This window comes from Lygodium microphyllum, chromosome 7 (genome assembly GCF_053477565.2).
Source record: "Lygodium microphyllum isolate KBCC chromosome 7, Lygodium_microphyllum_v1.1.10, whole genome shotgun sequence".
Classification (NCBI taxonomy): Eukaryota; Viridiplantae; Streptophyta; class Polypodiopsida; order Schizaeales; family Lygodiaceae; genus Lygodium; species Lygodium microphyllum.
Genome location: NC_141141.1, coordinates 58,891,908 through 58,911,972, shown reverse-complemented (window position 1 = coordinate 58,911,972; position 20,065 = coordinate 58,891,908). Strand labels below are relative to the sequence as shown.

At 41.7% G+C, this 20,065-nt stretch overlaps 1 protein-coding gene across 2 annotated transcripts in view; it reads right to left on the bottom strand.

Annotated features, from left to right (window-relative positions):
* The window catches only part of LOC148033492 (uncharacterized), a 69,514-nt gene extending 54,237 nt beyond the window's left edge, over positions 1-15,277 (bottom strand). Inside the window, exon 1 of one of the 2 annotated variants that reach the window (XM_087681430.1) lies at positions 14,858-15,277. In XM_087681430.1, coding sequence (XP_087537556.1) covers positions 14,858-15,064 — 207 coding nt within the window. In that variant the 5' untranslated portion in view covers positions 15,065-15,277. The remainder of the gene's footprint in view (positions 1-14,857) is intronic. The other variant, XM_087681431.1, reaches the window with a different exon arrangement.
* Between the last annotated feature and the right edge of the window lie 4,788 nt (positions 15,278-20,065).

Here is a 20,065-nt window from a genome sequence, read left to right as displayed (position 1 = left end):
CTCATTGTTGACAGATGATGGAAGTTGGATAGATATATGTATTTCAACTTTGTATATACCTAGACTTAGCTAATTCTTTTCTCCTCTTAAGGCACATTGCCTTTAGGTGGGAGGTTGTTGGAAATAAAGAGCCATCGTGCCTTTTATATGTGCACAGGTGTGAACACACCCTTAGCACATTTGTACTTTCATATATATCTATCTAAAACCTAAAGAGATACACTAGTCCTTTTGTACCGAACATCAAAGATCTCCTGCTCACTCTCCTTTCTACTGCTCTCTATTCTTCGTGTGTGTTATCTGTCGCGTTCACTCTCAACTCCATCCAGCTCCATCACGAAGAATGTGATTTGCATCACCTAGATTCTTCATGTCAAAGCTGCCATGAAGACTTTGCTTCAATGAGTCCAAGGCATGAGTATCCCTGCCAACAATCAGCATGTCATCTACATACAGAACCAAGATAATCAGGCTGCCATCTGCTGCCTTCTTGGTGTACAAGCAGTGATCCACTTGACTTCTATGAAAACCTTGAGACTACATAAATATATCAAACTTACAATACCATTCTCTTAGTGCTTGTTTCAGCCCATACAAACACCTTTTGAGTTTACATACCATCTTATCTTTCCCTTTTGCCACAAACCCTTCAGGCTGCTGCATATATATATCTTCATGCAAATCACCATGTAAGAATGTAGTCTTTACATCCATCTGTATGAGCTCTATATCTTCAACTGCGCAACCAGGCCCAAAACGGTTCTTAATGTAGTCATCTTGACTACAGGAGAGAAAATCTCATCAAAGTCAACTCCATGTTCCTGCTTGTACCCCTTCACAACCAATCTTGCTTTGTACTTTGGCGAGAAACCAGAAGTGACCTTCATCTTGTAAACCCATTCCCAAGTACCATTGTTTGCTAAACCCACAAATGATAGTCCATATCCCATCATTCCCTGTAGGTGCCCTAGGAAGCTCAAAAATAAAGTCCATAGCAATGCTCTACCAAGGGCTATCTAGAATAGTGCAACACGCCTTGCACATTTTGCATATCATGCTTTACTATCTGACATACGATGCATGTCCTAACAAACCACTCTATATTATGCCTCAAAGCTCGCCAACAAAAGAAATGCTCACTACCTTGACTGTGGCATCAATACCTCAATGTCCTGCATATGGAGAAGCATGACTTTTAGTGATAACTCTATAGTTACTCAACTGCTTTGTGACACACGGTCGTCCATGCATAATCAAAAATCCATCTCTGAGCACAAAGTACTCATGCCTCTGTCAGAGTGAAGCAATTCGAAAGCAAATGACCAAGACAAAGACTGAACAAAGAGAGAAGAGAGAGAGAAAGAGAGTGAAATGCAGAAAATCTGCAATGAAGAATGTTGTATAAGGATGCAGAATTATGCACAAGTGCAGAGAGAATATCTGCGTATGTCTCCACCTCAAAGATCTTGGTCTCCATCAACCCCGAGGACAATCTCCACGGTCTGCAGCCTGAAATCTGTGAGACACAACTGACCAAGACTGCTGGAGACAAGCCTATAAATAGGCTGAAAATAGTGCCTTACAAATACAGATCGGTTGTAATTAATGCAGCCGACTGCTGCAGTCCGACTGCCTTCCACATGGTGCCTACTTGTCCAGGGTGATGACTCTAACACCCCCTCTCAGATCCTAGACAAGGCATAAGGCGGAGGGATCTGGAATGTCGGCGAAATAGAGCCTGGGGAAGTGCCTTCGTAAACAAATCTGCAAGATTGTCCTCAATCTTACAGTATTCCACATCGATGGTCTCATCCAAAAGCTTCTCCCCGATGAAGTGGTATTGGATCTCTATGTGCTTCGCCCGTGCATGGAATACGGGATTCCGTGCCAAGGCAATGCAACTCTTATTGTCGCACCGCAAAACAGTAGGACGAGACTAGGGGCAGCCAAGCTCCTCCAACAATCGCTAAAGCCACACAGTCTCACATGTGGTAGAAGATGCGGCATGATACTCTGCCTCAGTCGAAGAGAGGGCTACCGTGGGTTACTTCTTGCTACTCCAAGGGATAATACCTGTACCCAAGGTAAAACAATAGCCTGTAGTAGACCACCCATGGTCCACATCACCAACCCAATCCGAAACACTCCAACCTGCAAGAACAAGATCATAAGCACCTGTACCTGCTGGATAGAAAATCTCGAGGTCGGAGGTCCCCCTCAAAAACTATAGTATCCTCTAAGCAGCCTACCAATGCACCTACTGAGGTGTACTCATGAACCCAACCAAGAGACCTACAGCAAAACATAGATCAATCCATGTGGTGAGGAGCCAAATCAATGATCCAATCAGCTAACAATAGCGGGTAGCATCCGCCAAAGGAGAATCTGAGTGTGAAGTGGCCTTCTAGTTCGGATCCATAGGAGTAGAAATGGACCAACAATCCTCCATCTCAAAAGTCACCAAGAGCTCTTGTATACATCTCTGCTGAGAGATGAAAATCCCCCTCTAAGTCTAATAAATCTTGTGGCCCAAAAGGAAATGGAGTCCTAAATCCGTCATCTCGAACTTCTGATGTAAGGTTGCCTTCATCTCCTCGACCTTCGGGGCAAGGTCACCTATAACAATCAAGTCATCAATATACAAAACAAACAACACACGACCACCCTTGGAAGTGTGCACATAAAGCTGCAGATTAGCCCTAGAGCGCCGATATCCCAACTTTGCCTAGAGAAAGGAGTCAATCTTCTCGTTCCAAGCACACGGAGCCTGCTTCAGGCCATACAAAGCCTTCTTCAACCTGTAAACCTTCCCATCTGAGAAACCAAAGCCAGAGGCTGCTCTACATAGATCTCCTCCTTCCGACTTCACATCCAATTGAAAGACGGGCCATCTCACCATTCAAGAAAACCGACTTCACATCCAATTGAAGGACAGGCCATCTCCTATGACCAACCAAGGCAAGAATAGCATGGATAGTTGTCATACAAGCAGTAGGGCAAAAGTATAGTTGTCATACGAGCAGTAGGGGCAAAAGTATCATGAAAATCAACACCTGGGCGTTGTGTAAAAACTTTAGCAACAAGGCGAGCCTTGTGCTTGTTTTCAAAGAGCCATCATTGTGGTACTTGGTCTTGAAGACCCATTTGACACCAATCACCTTCTTATGAGAGGGACAAGGCACAAGAAACCAAGTGCCATTCCGCTCAATAGCCTCCAACTTGGCTTTCATCGCTTTTCGCCAATGATTAGATTGTAAAGCCGCCTTCACTGAGGTAGGCTCTCTATCCTACATAACATGGCACATCAAACAGTAGTTACAGCAAACAAGCTCCATAGTATGTGCCTAGTGCCTCCGTGACCTCCGCGGTCCATCCTGTGGCTACCACTCCTCAGGGACCCCCTCAATCCCTGAATCCTAGAGCGTGTCACAGACCCAACAAGGAGGAGGCCGGATCTCGCCTTGGCACTCTGCTGAAGTTTTTGGAAGGTCTACCAACAACGGAGGACCAATCGGTGAATCCGGTGGCTAGGAACTAGGCTTCTCATCCGAAGAAGAGTCCTCAAGAGACACAAGCTCGAGAGGAATAGTTGCTGAGACCCAACTATCACCAAGATCTCCAAGAACAGTCTGGTCCTCACCCCCCTGTGGGGCTAGAACCTCCACAAACCGAACGTCACGGCTCGTGTAGACATCCCATTTAACAGGATCAAATAATCAATAGTCATGAGGCTGCAAGCTATAGCCCACAAACACCTGTCTTTTGGAAGCCGCTTCAAATTTGTCACACTGTGTCTTCGAGATGTAAACATAGGCATCACACCCAAAAACCCTGAAATAAGAAACATTTGGCTTTGACCCAAAGTACGCCTCATAAGGAGTCATACCAACAATAGCAAAAGTAGGGGAATGATTAAGGATATGAACTGCAGTAGCCACAGCCTCAACCCAAAGACACTGAGGTGTCTGACGATGCTCCATCATGGTACGGGCCATCTCAATCACACTGCGATTCTTCCGCTCCAAGATGCCATTCTCCTAAGGGGTGTTTGTATTGGCAAACTCCTGGTGTATACCAAGATCTGCACAAAAACGAGTAAACTCATTAGAAACAAATTCTCCGCCCTTATCCAATCATAATGTCTTCAACTTCCACCCTGATCAGTTCTCCTCAAAGAGCAAGCAATTCTTAAAGTTTGAGAAAGCCTCCGACTTTAGCTTCAAGAAATAGACCCATGTCATCTTGCTGTAATCATCTACAATGAGCATGAAATACAAGCTCCCTCAAAGGGATTCCATCCTCATCGGTCCACAAAGATCCGTAGAAACAAGCTCCAAGGGTGCTCAAGACCACCTCGAAGCCTTGCTTGGAACAACATCACAAGTTTGTTTCCCACGGATGCAAGATACACAAGGCTATTGACTCACCACAATATCCGGCAAACCTTCAACAAACTGATCGTTAGACGCCTTTTGCAGGTAATCATAATTGAGATGGCCAAACCGAGCATGCCAAAGCTCGGACTAAGTTTGAGAGGTAAGAAGAAGAGAAGTCAAGGCATGCCAAAGCTCGGACTAAGTTTGAGAGGTAAGAAGAAGAGAAGTCAAGGCATGCCAAAGCTCGGTCTAAGTTTGAGAGGTAAGAAGAAGAGCATGCCAAAGCTCGGACTAAGTTTGAGAGGTAAGAAGAAGAGAAGTCAAGGCAAAAAACCACTGCAACTTGTAGACTCCATTCTCCTCATAACCTCAAGACAAAACCTGTCTCGATGGTCGATCAAGAATCCAAAAAGAATCCACATCAAATTCGACCAAAAGGCCGAGGGCACAAATCTTGTGCACCGAGAGAATATGATACCCCAAAGTCGGCACATAAAGTACCTCGAATACATGGGCACCACCATGCCCATCTAGAATAAGATGCACATTGCCCGGTCCTTGAATAAGAACAGACGAACTATCACCAATGAGAATCTGACCATGAGAAGGCCGCAAATGAGTAATACCTACGGAAGGAGTCGTGTGCCGAGAGGCACCACTATCAACAATCCACTCCCGAGTGAATGGGGTCATCCAAGAAGGAAGGCTAGTTTCAGAAGCCGGCATGGTCGAATCCTCAACCACCTCCAAATGGAGGAAAGCAGCTTATGAGAGAGCGACCACCGCTCCGGAATCCTTTGAAGATTTCTCCTTCTCCTTCTTCTCCTTATCAGGGCAATCCTTCTTCCAGTGACCTGCCACAAGTGTGACAAGTAGACTCCTTGACTTTGTCCTTTTTAGATTTGTCCTCCTTCTTCTTCTTCTTTTGATCCTTCCCCTTCTATTGACAGGATTGACCAACCAAAGCCTCAAATTTTGAAGCATTGGTTCCTTTCAGTTGCTCCTCTTGGTCCAAGACCATAGAAACCAACTCTTCCCACTGAAAAGTCTTGGACTACCCTGAAGCAATCAAGGCAAAATAAAAACCATTGATGCGAGGCAGTAACTATGAAAGGAGAGTTATCGCCATGTCTTCAAAAGTGATCACCTTCCTTGCATTTTGAATCTGCATCTGAAGCTGCCTTAGCTTATTGATATGCTCCTGCATGGATAATGACTTGTTGACACTCATGGTCCGCATTCCCACTTCCAAAGAAACTTACTTCATGATGGTCATCCAATGATATATCTGATCTAACTCCAACCATATCTCCCTAGCCACCGTCAAATGCTCTATATGAGAGATAACAGTTGTAGTACATGAGAGAAATAAAAACGAGCGAATGCGAGCATTGAGTTTATCCCAATGTGCCTAAGCCTTTGCCAACTCCACCTTCTCACTGGAAGAGAGTCCGGAATCATCACGTGAAGAAGGATGATTGATAGCCTCCGTAACAAGCTCTGTCAGATCATAGGACTCCAATATGGCAAGCATCATGACCCGCCAGATGCAGTAGTTCTCACCATCAAGCTTATAATCTGAAGGAAGAGCTGGTAGGACAGAAACCTCATGATCCATGATCGCTTGAAGCTCTGTCTCTGCCTCAAAAGACATCTTCACCAACAATGCTTACACAAAACACAAAGAGCAGCCCCCTTGACTCTGAAAATACAGCCTACTAGAGCCATGGTTAGCTCGTCCTACTCCTTCACCACCGGAGGCGATGAAAAGGTAAAATCTGCACTTAAAGGCCCAAAATGCAGCCTTCTTCCTTCTCTAATGGCAAAAAAACAGTAGCAACTTCAGCAAATCTTCTCTTTTCTAGCACACCCATGCTTGTCTCAGCCTTGTCCTAATGCGCAGTCCACCTGCTCGCACTTCAATGCTGAAAACGCAGCCTTGTGTCGCGCTGAAATCTCCTCTTCAGATGGATCCACCCTAGGTCAGTCCTTCAATGCTTTGATACCATATCAGAGTGAAGCAATGCAGAAGCGAATGACCGAGACAGAGTGAATAGAGAGAGAAAGAGACAATGAAATGCAAAAAATCTGCAATGAAGAATGTTGCATAAGGATGCAGAATTATACACGGGTACAGAGAGAATATCTACGTATGTCTCCGCCTCGAAGATCTCGGTCTCCATCAGCCCCGAGGGCAGTCTCCACGGTCTGCAACTTGAAATCTGTGAGACACAACTGACCAAGACTGCTGGAGACAGAGCCTATAAATAGACTGAAAATAATGCCTAAAAAATACATGCAACCGACTACTCCAGTCCGATTGACTGCTGCCTAACTACTGCCGCGTGGCACCTAGCCGATTGCCTGCCTGTCCAGGTGATGACTCTAACAGCCTCTGGCCATTACAAAGCCGATCATAAACATTAGCAAAGTCCGAATTAGCAACATATTGCTCTGTCATGGCATCCAACTCAGTGTGATTAACCATGCTGATGGCTGAAATTTGTGGCTTACATGACAGCGCATCAGCCACAACATTCTTTTTACCATCAATATGTACAACCTAAAAATGAAACATAGAGAGAAAATTTGCCCATCTCATATGCTTCTTTGACAATTTTGTCAGTGTCAGAAAGTACCTCAAAATTTGATGGTCTTTCTCCAATATAAAATCAACCCCAACAAATAATGTTTCCACGTAGACACTACATGAATTACAGCCAAGAGCTCTTTCTCATAAACTTGTAAATTCTTTTCTACACCATGGAGATTTCGGCTCTCATAAGCCACAACACAGCTATCCTGCATAAGAATAGCCCTCATGTTGTTACCACATGCATCACACTAAACCACATTCCTTAGATCAAGCAACACAAGCACAAGACTTGAAATCATCTTTTCCTTTAACTTTTTAAATGCTGAAATTTTCATTGTTGTCAGTCTAAATGACGCATTTTCTTCTGCAAAGCATGCAATGGAGATGCAATTTCAACAAACCCACGTACATACTTTCAATAATAAAAGCATAAACCCAAGTAGCTATGGATCTCATGCACATTTTTCAAAGGTGGCCATAATCGTATTATCTCAACCTTTGCAAGGCCCATGCAAATACTATCAGCCGATACAATATGCCCCAAAAAGTGGATTTTATGCAAAAAGAATTTACTTTTCTTGTCATTGATAACCAGCCTATGCTTACGTAGTTCATTGAACACAATGTCCAAGTGCTTTCTATACTCTGCCTCATTCTTTAAGTAGACGATCATGTCATCAAAAAGAGTACCCACAAATCCTCTATGTGGTCTGAAAATGCGATCCATTATTTAATCAAAAGTGGTAGGAGCATTTGTAAGCCCAAAAGGCACGACGAGAAACTCATGTAGCCCAAAAGATGTCCTAAAGCTATCTTAGGCACATCCTCTGATCTAATTTATATATGATGATACTCACTTTTTAAATCAATACGACCGAATATCTTTATGATTATTATGGAGATGTGAAATTTCACTCAGCTTTAATCTTGTTGATAACATTTGATTAAGTTATTTATCAAATGTACAAGATTGTTTAGCATATGTGATACACATGGCAGTTATTTCATGTTAACAAGCCAAGGACCCTGAGGATATAGTGGGTGTCAAAGATAAAAGTTGTGATAAGTTATGTCAATTGGGCTTTGGGGATCAGCTAGTGTCAATTTTGACTCTAGGATAGTCGTTTGGCCAATAAGTGTTAGTAGCAGTGACACTAGGGACTAGCATTAATTCATTAATTAATTAATACCACTCTAAGGGTCAACAGAGGTTGGAGACCACTCCAAGTTGCAAATGGCCTAGCCAATTTAGTTATAGATGGGCACATTTAGTTTTGGGCAAGATCAAAAGGGCTGAAATTAACTTTTCAAGATTATTTAACTCTAAAATTTAATTAAATTGTTGGATAATGCTGAAAAATGGGTTTAGAAGACTGCCACTTGGCCAAAATGGCCATGCAAGCTTAGAAAACGTTTTTGGCAGCTATGTCTCAACCATTGAGTTAGTTTACAACCTGAGAGAGAGAGAGAGGGGGGGGATCTGTTGGTCCATTTTCTAATTAGAGAACAGCAATTTGTTACAAAAGACAACCATCTAGGGGCCTCAATAAGCAAGGGACATCAAGGAGATATCTTCCAAGGGCTAGCAACAGCATTGTTGATTAGGTGATAGTATTTTGGAGGTGCTTGGAAGTAGATGACTGCATTAAATGCAGGCTAGAGCAAGCAACAGCAGATTTTAGGGTTTTCTTACAAAGAAAATCAGATTTCTCTCTCATCTTGGCTACCTTCAACAATTTCTCAAAAGATCTCAACACTTCTTAGCCATTCTCAGTAGATCTCAGTCAAATTTGGTGGACAACATGAGGATTTCTGCTATAAACCCTAAATTTTTGCAAAAATTAGGGTTTGACAGCCACCTTAGGACCCAAGCCAACAGAAGAAGGCATCGTGCACTGAAATCAGCACTTGAAATTTATGATTGACAGGGATTTCAGATGCTAGCCCATCCATTGTAAATTGGGGTAGCATCTGGCCAATTGGTCATTCCATTTGTACTAATACTTGGTGAAAATCAAGGGGTAATTGGATCAAATTGCTTGTTGATTTTATGTACAACAAGAGGTTTTGGATCAACAAAGAACATTGTGAAATCTCAGCTTGTATACTGGCCATTAGCAATCAAAGTTTAAAAAATACCAAAAGGGGCACCAGTTTTGGGGCCAACCAATTGCCTATTGTCCAAAATCGTTAAGGTAATGTGTGCATTTCAATTTATGCTTAGTTATTAATTGTTGTAATTCAATGCTTAATCAAGTTTCACCATGCATGCATTGCAGAAGAAGGATGTGCCATTTAGATGAATAGTAGTGGAAATTTCAGCATTTGAAAAGTTGAAGGTTAAGATGACTTTAGATCCTGTGCTTGTGCGTCCAATCTAAGAAAGTCATTCGTGGTTCAGTGTGATGCTTGTGGTAATAGCATTTAAGCTATTCTTATGCAAGATGGCCGTATTGTGGCTTATGAGAGTTGAATTCTCCACTGTGCACAGAAGAATTTGTAGGTCTATAAGAAAAAGCTCTTGGCTATAATTCATGCATTGTCTAGGTAAAAGCATTATTTGTTGGGGGCTGATTTTACAATGCAAACAAATCATCTGACTTTGGGATACTTTCTGACGCAAACAAGTTGTCAAAGAGGCATATGAGATGGGCAAATTTTCTCTCTATGTTTCATTTTCAAATTGTACATATTGATGGTAAAAAGAATGTTGTGGCTAATGTGCTGTCACGTAAGCCATAAATTTTAGTTGTCAGCACAGTTTATCGCGTTGAGTTGGATGCCATGAAAGAGCGATGTGTTAATGATTTAGACTTTGCTAATGTTTATAATCAGTTGTACAATGGCCAAAGGCATGAGCACTTTCTACTAAGACATGGATTTCTGATGATGCATGGACAATTGTATGTCACAAAGCAGTTGAGGCCTAGAGTTATCATTGAAAGTCATGCTCCTCCATACGCAGAATATAGAGGTATTGATGCCACAATCAAGGCAATGGAGCATTTCTTTTATTGGCCCGTTTTGAGATATGACATCTCATCCGATTCCTCAACCTCAAGCTGCATTTTAGCAGACATATCCTCTAGTACATTACCATGAAAAGGCCTCTATAAACTAATATGAAAGCCACTATATATCCGCCATTGTGGAGATAATTTCAACCGATATACCACATTGCTGATCTTTTCTAACACCTTGACGGGCCCATAGTATCTCATACTTACCGCAGCAATACATGATCGCCTTGCAAATATAATATCTCTCTTCCTTTCATCTTTTTCAATCTTGCATTTTCAAAACGCAACAATACATAAACACCTTGCAAATTTCAAAGCACCTCTATGGATATCAATTGCCTTTTGCTTTTTCTATGATCTCTAAAGTGCATACTTTATCTTTGCATAGGTTGCATCCAAGTTTTCCACATAACAATCAGCCTCAAAGATCTATCCTTAGTCTACAAGATAGGTGGTACCTTCTTACCACCCTTAACCACCTCAAACGGAGCTTTGCCAGTGGGACTATGCACTGTATTATTGTAAGCAAACTCAACTAATGGCAGATGCTCCTACTGTGTCTTGTGGACTAAAACATAGCATCTCAAACGATCTAACACTATGGAATTTGGTTCCTCAAATTGACTATCTATCTATGGATGGATGGATAATAAGAATTTCAGCATGGTACCCATATTCTCAAATAACCCCTTCCAAAATAAATTGGTTATCCGAGGGTCTTGATCACTGGCGATCAACTCTGGCATACCGTGATACTTAAAGATATGTTGCAGAAACAAGCATGCCATATGATCGACCTTTATTTTCTTTCTCACTAGAATAAAATGGGCATGTTTGCTAAACATGCAAATGATAGTCCATATCCCATTATTCCTCGTAGGTATCCTAGGAAGCTCAAAAATAAAGTCCATAGCAATGCTCTACCAAGGCCTATCTAGAATAGGCAAGGGCTGCAACAAGTCTAGCATCTTTTGTCTATCATGCTTTACCTTTAAAGAAAGAAAGGTTAGAGGTAAAGCTTCCAAGAGATATTTGGTGAAGTTTTAAAACCATTCACCAACGGATGCAAAATGGATGGAAGAAGAGGACTTGGCAAACCATCCCTCAGTTGTTGTAGCTTTACCTAAATGCCTTTTAGTTAGAGCTAACTTCAATTTGCAGGTTCAACAAAGCAAGGGTCCAGAGTATTACCTGATGCTCAAAGGGAAGGTAGCACTTCCACTCCTCTAGTAGTTGTGGACAACTCTCGTTTGTAGTGGATCTCAAATGTATTCAACATGCATCCAAGGTACTGTCCTGACAATATGTCTGCCATGGGGTCACTATTAAGTGTACTAGTCGTTGTGAGATGTATGCATAAGACTATATTTTGCATCAGTTTGGGATCGGTTCATGATTGATTGGACTTGTACTTTTGGCTCAATTTTGAGATCGATTTCTGATTAGTTTTTTATCAATTTAAGAACCATTTATGGTCACTTTTAGGATCAATTTTTCATCAATTTTTGCATTAGTTACTAATCAGTTTTTGCAATTACTTTGTGATCAGTTTAGGGTCACATTTGCACCAGTTTGTGATCAGTTCTCAAGTCAGCAAATGATCAATTTAGGATCAAATTATGCTCAATTTTCAATGGTTTACAGCTGGTTCCATGCACAACAACATGTTAGTAAATGCCATTGACAATTTCAGCCATGGTTTATGTTGAGAATATACTTTACTATGGTTATGAAGTCAGAACAGTTGGCTCAGCACGAGCCTCACCTTTCCCCACCCTCGAGTACTCAAGTTCGAGCCCTCTAGGAGTTCTTCGATATCTTCGACACCCCAACTACCTTCTTTGGCATGACCGGCGATACTTCCTTCATCATCAGATGATTCAAAGTCCATGATCCATGAGATTTTAAATTTCCTATCTCTCACAGAGGGGGATTCAGAGGGGGGTGTACTCTCTTTGCCCTGACAAGGGGCTCCTACTTCTTTGGATTTAGAGAGAGGGCCCATCCCCTACCACCCTCTGAGGGGGCACCTACTCATCATGAAGTATTTCACCCACCCTTTACTCTTTGGGGATGGCTATCTTGGAGTAGTCATTTCTCCTATTGATAACCAAGATCTTCAAGTACCACCTAGATCGAGGGCTTGGAGGTTCAACCACAACTTGGTGATGAGGCCTTCGAATTCCTTCCAACATGGAGTTATGGAGCTAGTGGCTTCTCTCCCAAGGTGGAGTCAAGCTCTATAGTTCGTCCCATCTACTATTCCTTACTACAGGTTACCTTTCATGTGAAAATCTTGGATCTTTGGGATCCTCTGCATCTTCATATCTTTCTTTGCTCCTCTTTCTTCCTCCCTTTTTGGGCATGAGAGAGGGTGTTGAGAAACCACTTCTTCAGTTTACAGACTAACAGCCCCAAAAAGAGCTAGTGTCCACATTCTAGTCATTTCATCAATGGGCACCCACTCAATGGTGAATCACCCTAGATAATTTATGCCTATGAATAGGCCATTGATTCATTTATTCTTCACTCCTCTTCTTCCATCACTCCGACACTCTTCTCTCTCCACACCACTGTTGCACATACCCCTATTGGAGGACATCACAATTGGTGGCCTAGCAACTTCTTGTGACTTGATTTTTGCATCTAGAGGCATTCCATCTATCTCATGTCAGCTCCCAACACTTGGCGACAGCATTCTTCATTTGACAACAACCTCTTCACCCCTCGTGTCTATCCAACATACCCCAAGTATTTACATTTTGCAGCCTAGGGACGTCCTCTGCGTCTGGCGTCATCACACTCCACCTCGCATCATTATCTGGGTTGCTTTCCTTGCGTTTTACAACTCCAACACACTCTGGGATTTGCATTTTGCAGCCCATGTCACAATCCAACATCTGAGGATTGTGCTTCGCTCCCTCAACAACTGGTGTTCATCTTTCTCATCTCCGACGGAATCTGAGGACTACACTTCGCTCCCTCGCCAATTGGTGATCATCTTCCTCATCTCCAATGACATCTAAGGACTATGGTTCACTCCCTCAACAACTATCCTTCACCTTCTAGTGATTACTTTGATAGCCCACTACATAGAGGACTCTGTTTCACTCTCTTCATTGTGCAAATTCCCACAGTTGCTGCTGCCTAAGTCAAACAAAACAGTGCAATCATCTTTTGAGCTTGTATTGGCTTTTCTTCTCATAGTATGATTTAGTGCACTATCATCATCGCGTTCTTGTGTTTTTGAGTGTTTCTCCTCTCTCAATGTTTGTAGTACACACTATGTTTCTCCTCGAAAACCCTACTATCTCTTTGGTCTCTTAGTCATTTTTGACATAGTATCAAAGCCTTCTTTTGTTAGTCACTTTTGACACAAGGTAGCTAGCTTGACAACTTTGCTATCAAAGAGGGATTATGACATTTGGACTTCTTCTTCAAGGTGCTTTCTTACCGAGATGCATCCAACAAAGCGCATGCTACTGGAGTATCCATGGTGCATCCTAGGTTTCTTGTTCATTACTTATTCACCTATGCTCTAAGAGAGGGTCATATCACAGGTTCACACAAGCACCCACAACCTAATTTATGGATACTCTCTTTATTTTTTATTGTAATAGGCCAACATATTTTATGACAGGACAACTCCTTTATTTTTTTCTATAAAAGGAGGAAGTGTGGCCATAGTCCATTATCCATTCAAGTACTTGCAAATTCTTGGTGCGGAGAGAGGGAGCTTGTGGAGTGTGTGACCTACCACTCAACCATTGTACTCTGTCATAATGGATTCCTATTCCTGGTTTATATTTTGTGCATTATCTCTTTTATCGATTGTGTCTTTCATTATTCGCTTGCATGTTTTGCTTTTCTAACAACAATCCCATGCAATGACAATGATCTCATCTCTATTATAGAATTTCTTCACTCCTATGAAGAAGCTCCATGAGGCTGATCCAAATTTTGGTCCAGAGAGGCATCAGTGCCAACAATGTCTTCTTTGAAGCTTTGTGCTCAAAGGTGGATGCTTGTGTTTTCACAATAGGCTTTGTATATTGTTGCGAGACCTTACAAGGCTATCATTTCTCAAGAGACGCATGATGCACCAGCTATGGAGCATTGTGGTCAAGGTCCTACCATCCCACCACTTCTTTTGGCCTCAAATGGAGCAACATATTCACATATACATGAGGGATGTGATATATAGCATGCTTCAAAACCAAGTAAAATGAAAGTAGTGGAAAAGTTACAGCCATTGGCTATTCTGGACTTGCCTAGGGAAGAGATTCCCATTGAACTTGTGATAGCCCTTCCGAAGCACAAAATGCTCCAGAATGATGTATTTTCACTATGTTAGAAGTTTACTCATATATTGAGCAGTTTGACCAAATTGAGAGTTTTTCAAAAGAAAATTCAGCGTATCTTTGATAAAACAAGGTATGCTTATGACTAATTTTCAACATTTGTCCAAAATAATGTCTTCGAGTCTCTGTCCAGATCTAACATGTCTGGGTGGTTGTTGTAGCAGCAGTTGCATAAAATACAAGTGCAATGACAACAAATCTCAGATGTTCTACAGCTACTATATGGGTGGTTGTTCTAGTAGCACTTGCATAAAATATAAGTGCAATGACAACAAATCTCAGATATTCTACTACTGTATGTGAAATCCTTTCTTAAGTTCATCCATGTATCTCCATCATCAAAGCTTGGCTTACTGTTTAGAAAAGGTAAGTATTTACAAAAAAGCGTCTGTCCCTGCATTGACACTATCATGAGCACAACATGATGGTTGTGCGTATGCAGGGACCCGATACCACAAGAACCAAATGAGAATTTACTCAAACCGTAACCCTAATTCTAACTACCTGATGCCTCGTTTTCAGTTGAGGGAGACCTCTTGAAAGCACGTGCTCTCCGGCATTGGCAGCTAAGGCCATGGGACAATTGGAAGACGACGAAGATAGAGATCGAGCTGTTGCCATTGAAGGTGACCGTCTCCCATGAAAGGAAGTGTCTTCTTGAGGAAGAAACTGCAAGGAAGAAGAGGAACTGTAACTTCGAGTATTCGCCATGGCGTAAAAACCGTGCCTCAGATCAAGTATGCTTCATAGTTCCTTTGTAACGTCAGAAAAGCCCGGTTGCTTCTTCGAGAACTTCTGCATTAGTACCATGGCTACCTCGATAAGCTAGACTCTAAAATGATCCCTCAGTCTATCCCTTTCTTTTTAATTTCTTTCTTCTTCGTTTCTTTGTTGGGCTGGCTTTCCCCTCTTACACGTGGCAGAGGTGACACGCCGGGGAAGAGACCTTCCTAGAACACTCCTAGCCCTTCTACAAGCAAGTTGATTTAGGGCAAGTGATTCATGTGATGATTATAGAACAATGTGAACCTCAGTCGCCTTTGTCTTTCCCTTTCTATCATTTTGCCTTCATTATCTCTTTCCGTCTTTAGGCACAAAAGCTATGCTTGCTGAAGGAGGCTCCTACTTAAGCTACCTATTTCCCTTCCTTTAAGTTGGTTAGACATTGTCTTGCAAACTGTCCCAATTGTTTGCATGTGTAATAGGCATTGAAAAAGATAATATGAATGCGAAACATCAAGCTTGTTAGTGCTAATTTAAGGATGCTAGGTAACAATATGACAACAAAGCCTAATCCATTCACAGAGTGGGAGATGCAACAAGAAGAGGACATACAGTGTATCACTTCCCTTTTCCTTCAACAAGGAGACTGATCATGGGCACCGAGACATGGTCCATGTTTAGGGGGTTCTTTCAATTGTGGGGATGCATAAGAGGATTGCTGCAAGATTAGGCCAGCTTTGTGATGGGAGGACTATACTTCAAATGGTCCTGAGTTGTAATAGCCAGCCATCCGTATTTTGAGTCAATCAATTAGCTCTTCTTGTTAAGGAGCAATCAATGTCATATGTCAAGCCGACACAAGTAGCTCAATAAGTGGGATAAGACAGAATCTCTTATTCCTTCAAGAGCTCCACACTTTCATAGTTCATCCTTCTCTAGTATAGATGCCTCCGCTTCCCGATCTCAAGCCTCTACTCATGCCTACTCCAGTCAAGCCCATGAATGCAAGAAAAGATAACAAGAGAATGCGAGATAGACTCATCAATGTGTTCTCCATCTTTCTTTGTAGTCCAACCATAGAAGGGGAACCTTTGGTGCCCATGTGATCCAAGTTGGAAAGCTATGGAAGCTCCATGCACCTCTAATCATCCTCCATCCCTCCAAATGCACTCCCATGATAGAAGATTATAAAAGGAAAGAATAGGGAAAAGAAGAGGGATACAAGAGGGTAGACATGAGAAGCTCTTGTGTGTGTGTGTGTGTGTGTGTGTGTGTGTGTGTGTGTGTGTGTGTGTGTGATTAAAAGGAGACAAAGAGAGAAAACCAAAGCTTACAACTATCATACAAAATAATGAGCTTTTTTTAACTTAGAATACTCTAGGCTTGACAGGTGCATTCCTACTTCCATTTTTCTCTAAAATCTATATACTTACAATGTCCATAGGCCATTGTGGCTAGTTTATGAGATTTTTACCCGGTTGCATAATTGTGCTAAGAGTCAAGTATTTATCCATGATTTTAGAAACAATATTCCCAAAATTGAATATACTCATGAGATGACAAATTTTACTAGAAATGATTATACTTTTCACACTAGTGAGCCCAATTCTTGGATTCTATGATTTCCATCTATGTATTTCAAGATTCTAAGCCTGTCTTGATTTTTTATTGAACTTTAAAATTTACATTGATCTGTTATTTTTACAACACTGCTGCCTAAAATAGCTCAAAAAATTATCCTATTATTTTTTTGTCTCTTGTTGTAGTATCTTGTGGTTGTTTTTAGTCTCTCGACTCCAACTTGTTGTTTTAGTTGTTGTTATTATTAGATAGCTACTATTTTCAAAAGTTAGTGTACTTGACTCCTTGATGTCTCCTTCTTTATCGATTGGCATTTTAAATTACACCTTCAACTTTAACTTTAACTACTTTAATCGAAGAATTTGGAAATTTAAATACATGTCCCTTTGTCATTGATATAAATCTCTTAAGGTTACCCTATGTTGGTCCCATGATACTCATGGTGGTGTGAAGGGGTCTTTTAGAAGAAGTGAGGGGTTGATGATGAGGTAAAAGTAGTCATTGATGGGTGCTGATCCACTTCATCCCTCCATATGATGCCAGGAGGCATATTCCACGGTGGATTCTGTGCCACGGTGGATTCCGTGAGGTTTTACGGTGGATTCTGTAAACTTAGATGACCGGGGCTCATACACAAAGAGGATTCTTTGTGCGAGAAGTTAATGGGGACGCCTGTCCTTTTCGGGCGTTTCATTAATTTAGTGTGTACATGGGTGATTCTATAGCGGGTGATTTCGCAAAATGCATATTAAATTAATAAACGTTTATGAGTTTAGAGTGCGCACTCGTAATAAATTAAGGTTAGGATTTATTTCTAACCAGTTGATTTATTTATGTAGCTGAAGACTGCTAGGTATTCACTTTTGTCGGTTTAATTGTATTGTTTTACTAACGATTGTGAATGCTTCAGTTGATGTGTAGAGATAGCAGCAGTGGCGGAGGAAAGCATTGGAGTCTAGCGGGTATTCGACCTTTGGACTATATTTTGATAGGCGCCATGCCTATATTTTGTTATGTCTATTGAGACATTGATTATTGATTATTATTTTGTATGCGCCTATGGGCACGGATATGTTATTTCTATTTGGACATTGAGATTGGGCGTGCTAGACTCTATGGGCACCGTCCATTAGCTTTATTTCCCTATTTTTGTAGAAAGCAAACTCAAAAGCTAAAAGCTTATCATATTTTTGTAAATTGGGCTATTATTGAGCATGAAAATTGAAATATACATAAAATACATGCTTTGTGAAGCGCTCACACAAGGCATGGGGGAGATTGAACCCAATTTGTCTCTTGTCTCTTGTCGTTCAAGCTTTTGCATTGTTTTTTGTGCAAAAAGGTAGAGTTCATTGTTATTGGGGACCTTCAGGGATTCACTACGTGAGCTATCTGCGACCGATCTGCGCACTAGTGGTATCAGAGCGGAGTTGAGATCAAGAGCTTCCAATCGCTACCAATCTCGGGCGAAGGTGGAGCTCCAGGAACAAACGGGCTCTACAGTCAATCTCATCACGAACCGTCGATACAGGCAGATTTCTGGCGATCAAGAACCCCTATTTCCACTGTCAGATCGGGAAGGACCAGGCTCTGCAGGCGGAGGACCACGTATTTATCTCCTTCATCAAGTCGTTGAAAACAGAGATAAGCTCTTCTCAAATTCAAGTTAATTACTATATCAAAGCTTAATCTTAAGCTTAGGAAGGCTTCAATAATCAAATCGTGGGCAGACGGCATCATTCCGAAAATCACGGCGCAAAAAACGGCCCCCCCCCACGAAAATTTGACGCCGCCCTGCTAGTCCTCCATTAAGCTTAATAAGCTTAAGCTTAATTACTTAAGCTTAAGTCACTCAACTCTCTGCAAGTCTCTAACAAGACACACAAGTTGGCAAACTCCAGGTCCTGCGCTACCAAAGTCAAGTTCAGCAAGTCAAGTGGAATCAAGTCCTGTAAGTTCTGCAAGTCAGCCTAAGTTCAGCAAGTCAACAACTCTGCAAGTCTGCTAAGTCTGCAACTCTGCAAGTCAGACTAAATCAGAACTGACTAGTGCTTAAAACTCCTAGAAGACTTGTTCGTATGCAAAAACTCTGAACTGGAAAGTTGTTCGTAGCAAGGTGTTCTACCTATCTAAAAGTTTGTTGAAGTACTTTCAGCAAACGGAGACGGAAATATTGCAGATTTTCTGAAAATAGACAAAGAAATACCTAAAAATACATAGCCTTGTAACCCCAAATTTGAGCTACGCTCATCCCGCTAACTTGATTTTGAGTAAGAAAGGTTTGTTGAGTTTTACAGGATGACGATCCCACATATGGATGATCCTATGACTGAAGACGACCTACCTGAGCCTACCATGGAACAAAAGCTAGATCTAATCATGCTACAATTGGAAGAAGAGCGAAGGGCTAGGCAAGCATTGCAAGCGCAATTGACAAAACTACAAAGAGCGTCCACCGATAAAGAACCTCAAGCTGAAGATTTGATTCGCCGTACCATCAACGCCACTCTTGAAGCACAAACCATTTGCAAGGAATCAAAGATAAGTAAACGAAGTTTCAAGTTTCGCACTTTCAATGGTATACAAGAAGGAAAGACTGTTTTATCATTCATTAGCCAGTTTGATGACTATTTCCATGAGGAAACTTATCCAGAAAAAGATAAAATCAAGTGTGTTACTAACCATCTGATAGACAAAGCATCACTTTGGTGGACTGTAGTCCGCAAGAGCATAGAATGTCCTACTACATGGGAAGATTTCAAGAAGAAGTTCATGCTGAATTTCCTTCCACCGCAATTTCATGAGAAGACTATCAAGCAATGGGATTTACTTCAACAGCGAGATCGTGAGTCTATTCCACAGTATACAGAGCGTTTTTGGAATGCACTCCTACAGCTACGCATGCTTGAAGACGTACCAGAGACGACACATAAGCGGAAGTATATGTCTGGACTTCTTGGACATTACTACGCTGAAGTGAACATGTTCAAGCCTGCTACCCTTGAAGACGCCATCTCCTTAGCTCACAACACTGAAGATAAGTTACGCGGAAGAGATAGACGACCACAGCAATTCCAAGCCAACGGTAATTATGGATCTAAACAATTCAATTCCAATTTTAGAAGGTTTAATCCAGGTCGTTTCTCATCACCATCTTTCCGCAAGAATTGGCCTAAACCACCTGCATTACCATCCACTGTCAATCCAAATCCAAAGCCTATTCCACAAGCAAATCCAAATGTACCCAGACTTCCAGCCATTGCAAATAATGTGACCAAAGCCAAGCCAATAGTATGCTATAAATGTCACCAGCCAGGGCATCTCGCAGCAAATTGTCATTCAAAGAAGCCACCAGCACATATCAACTATCTTGGAGCCATGGACAAAGACGAGCATGAGGATATGCCA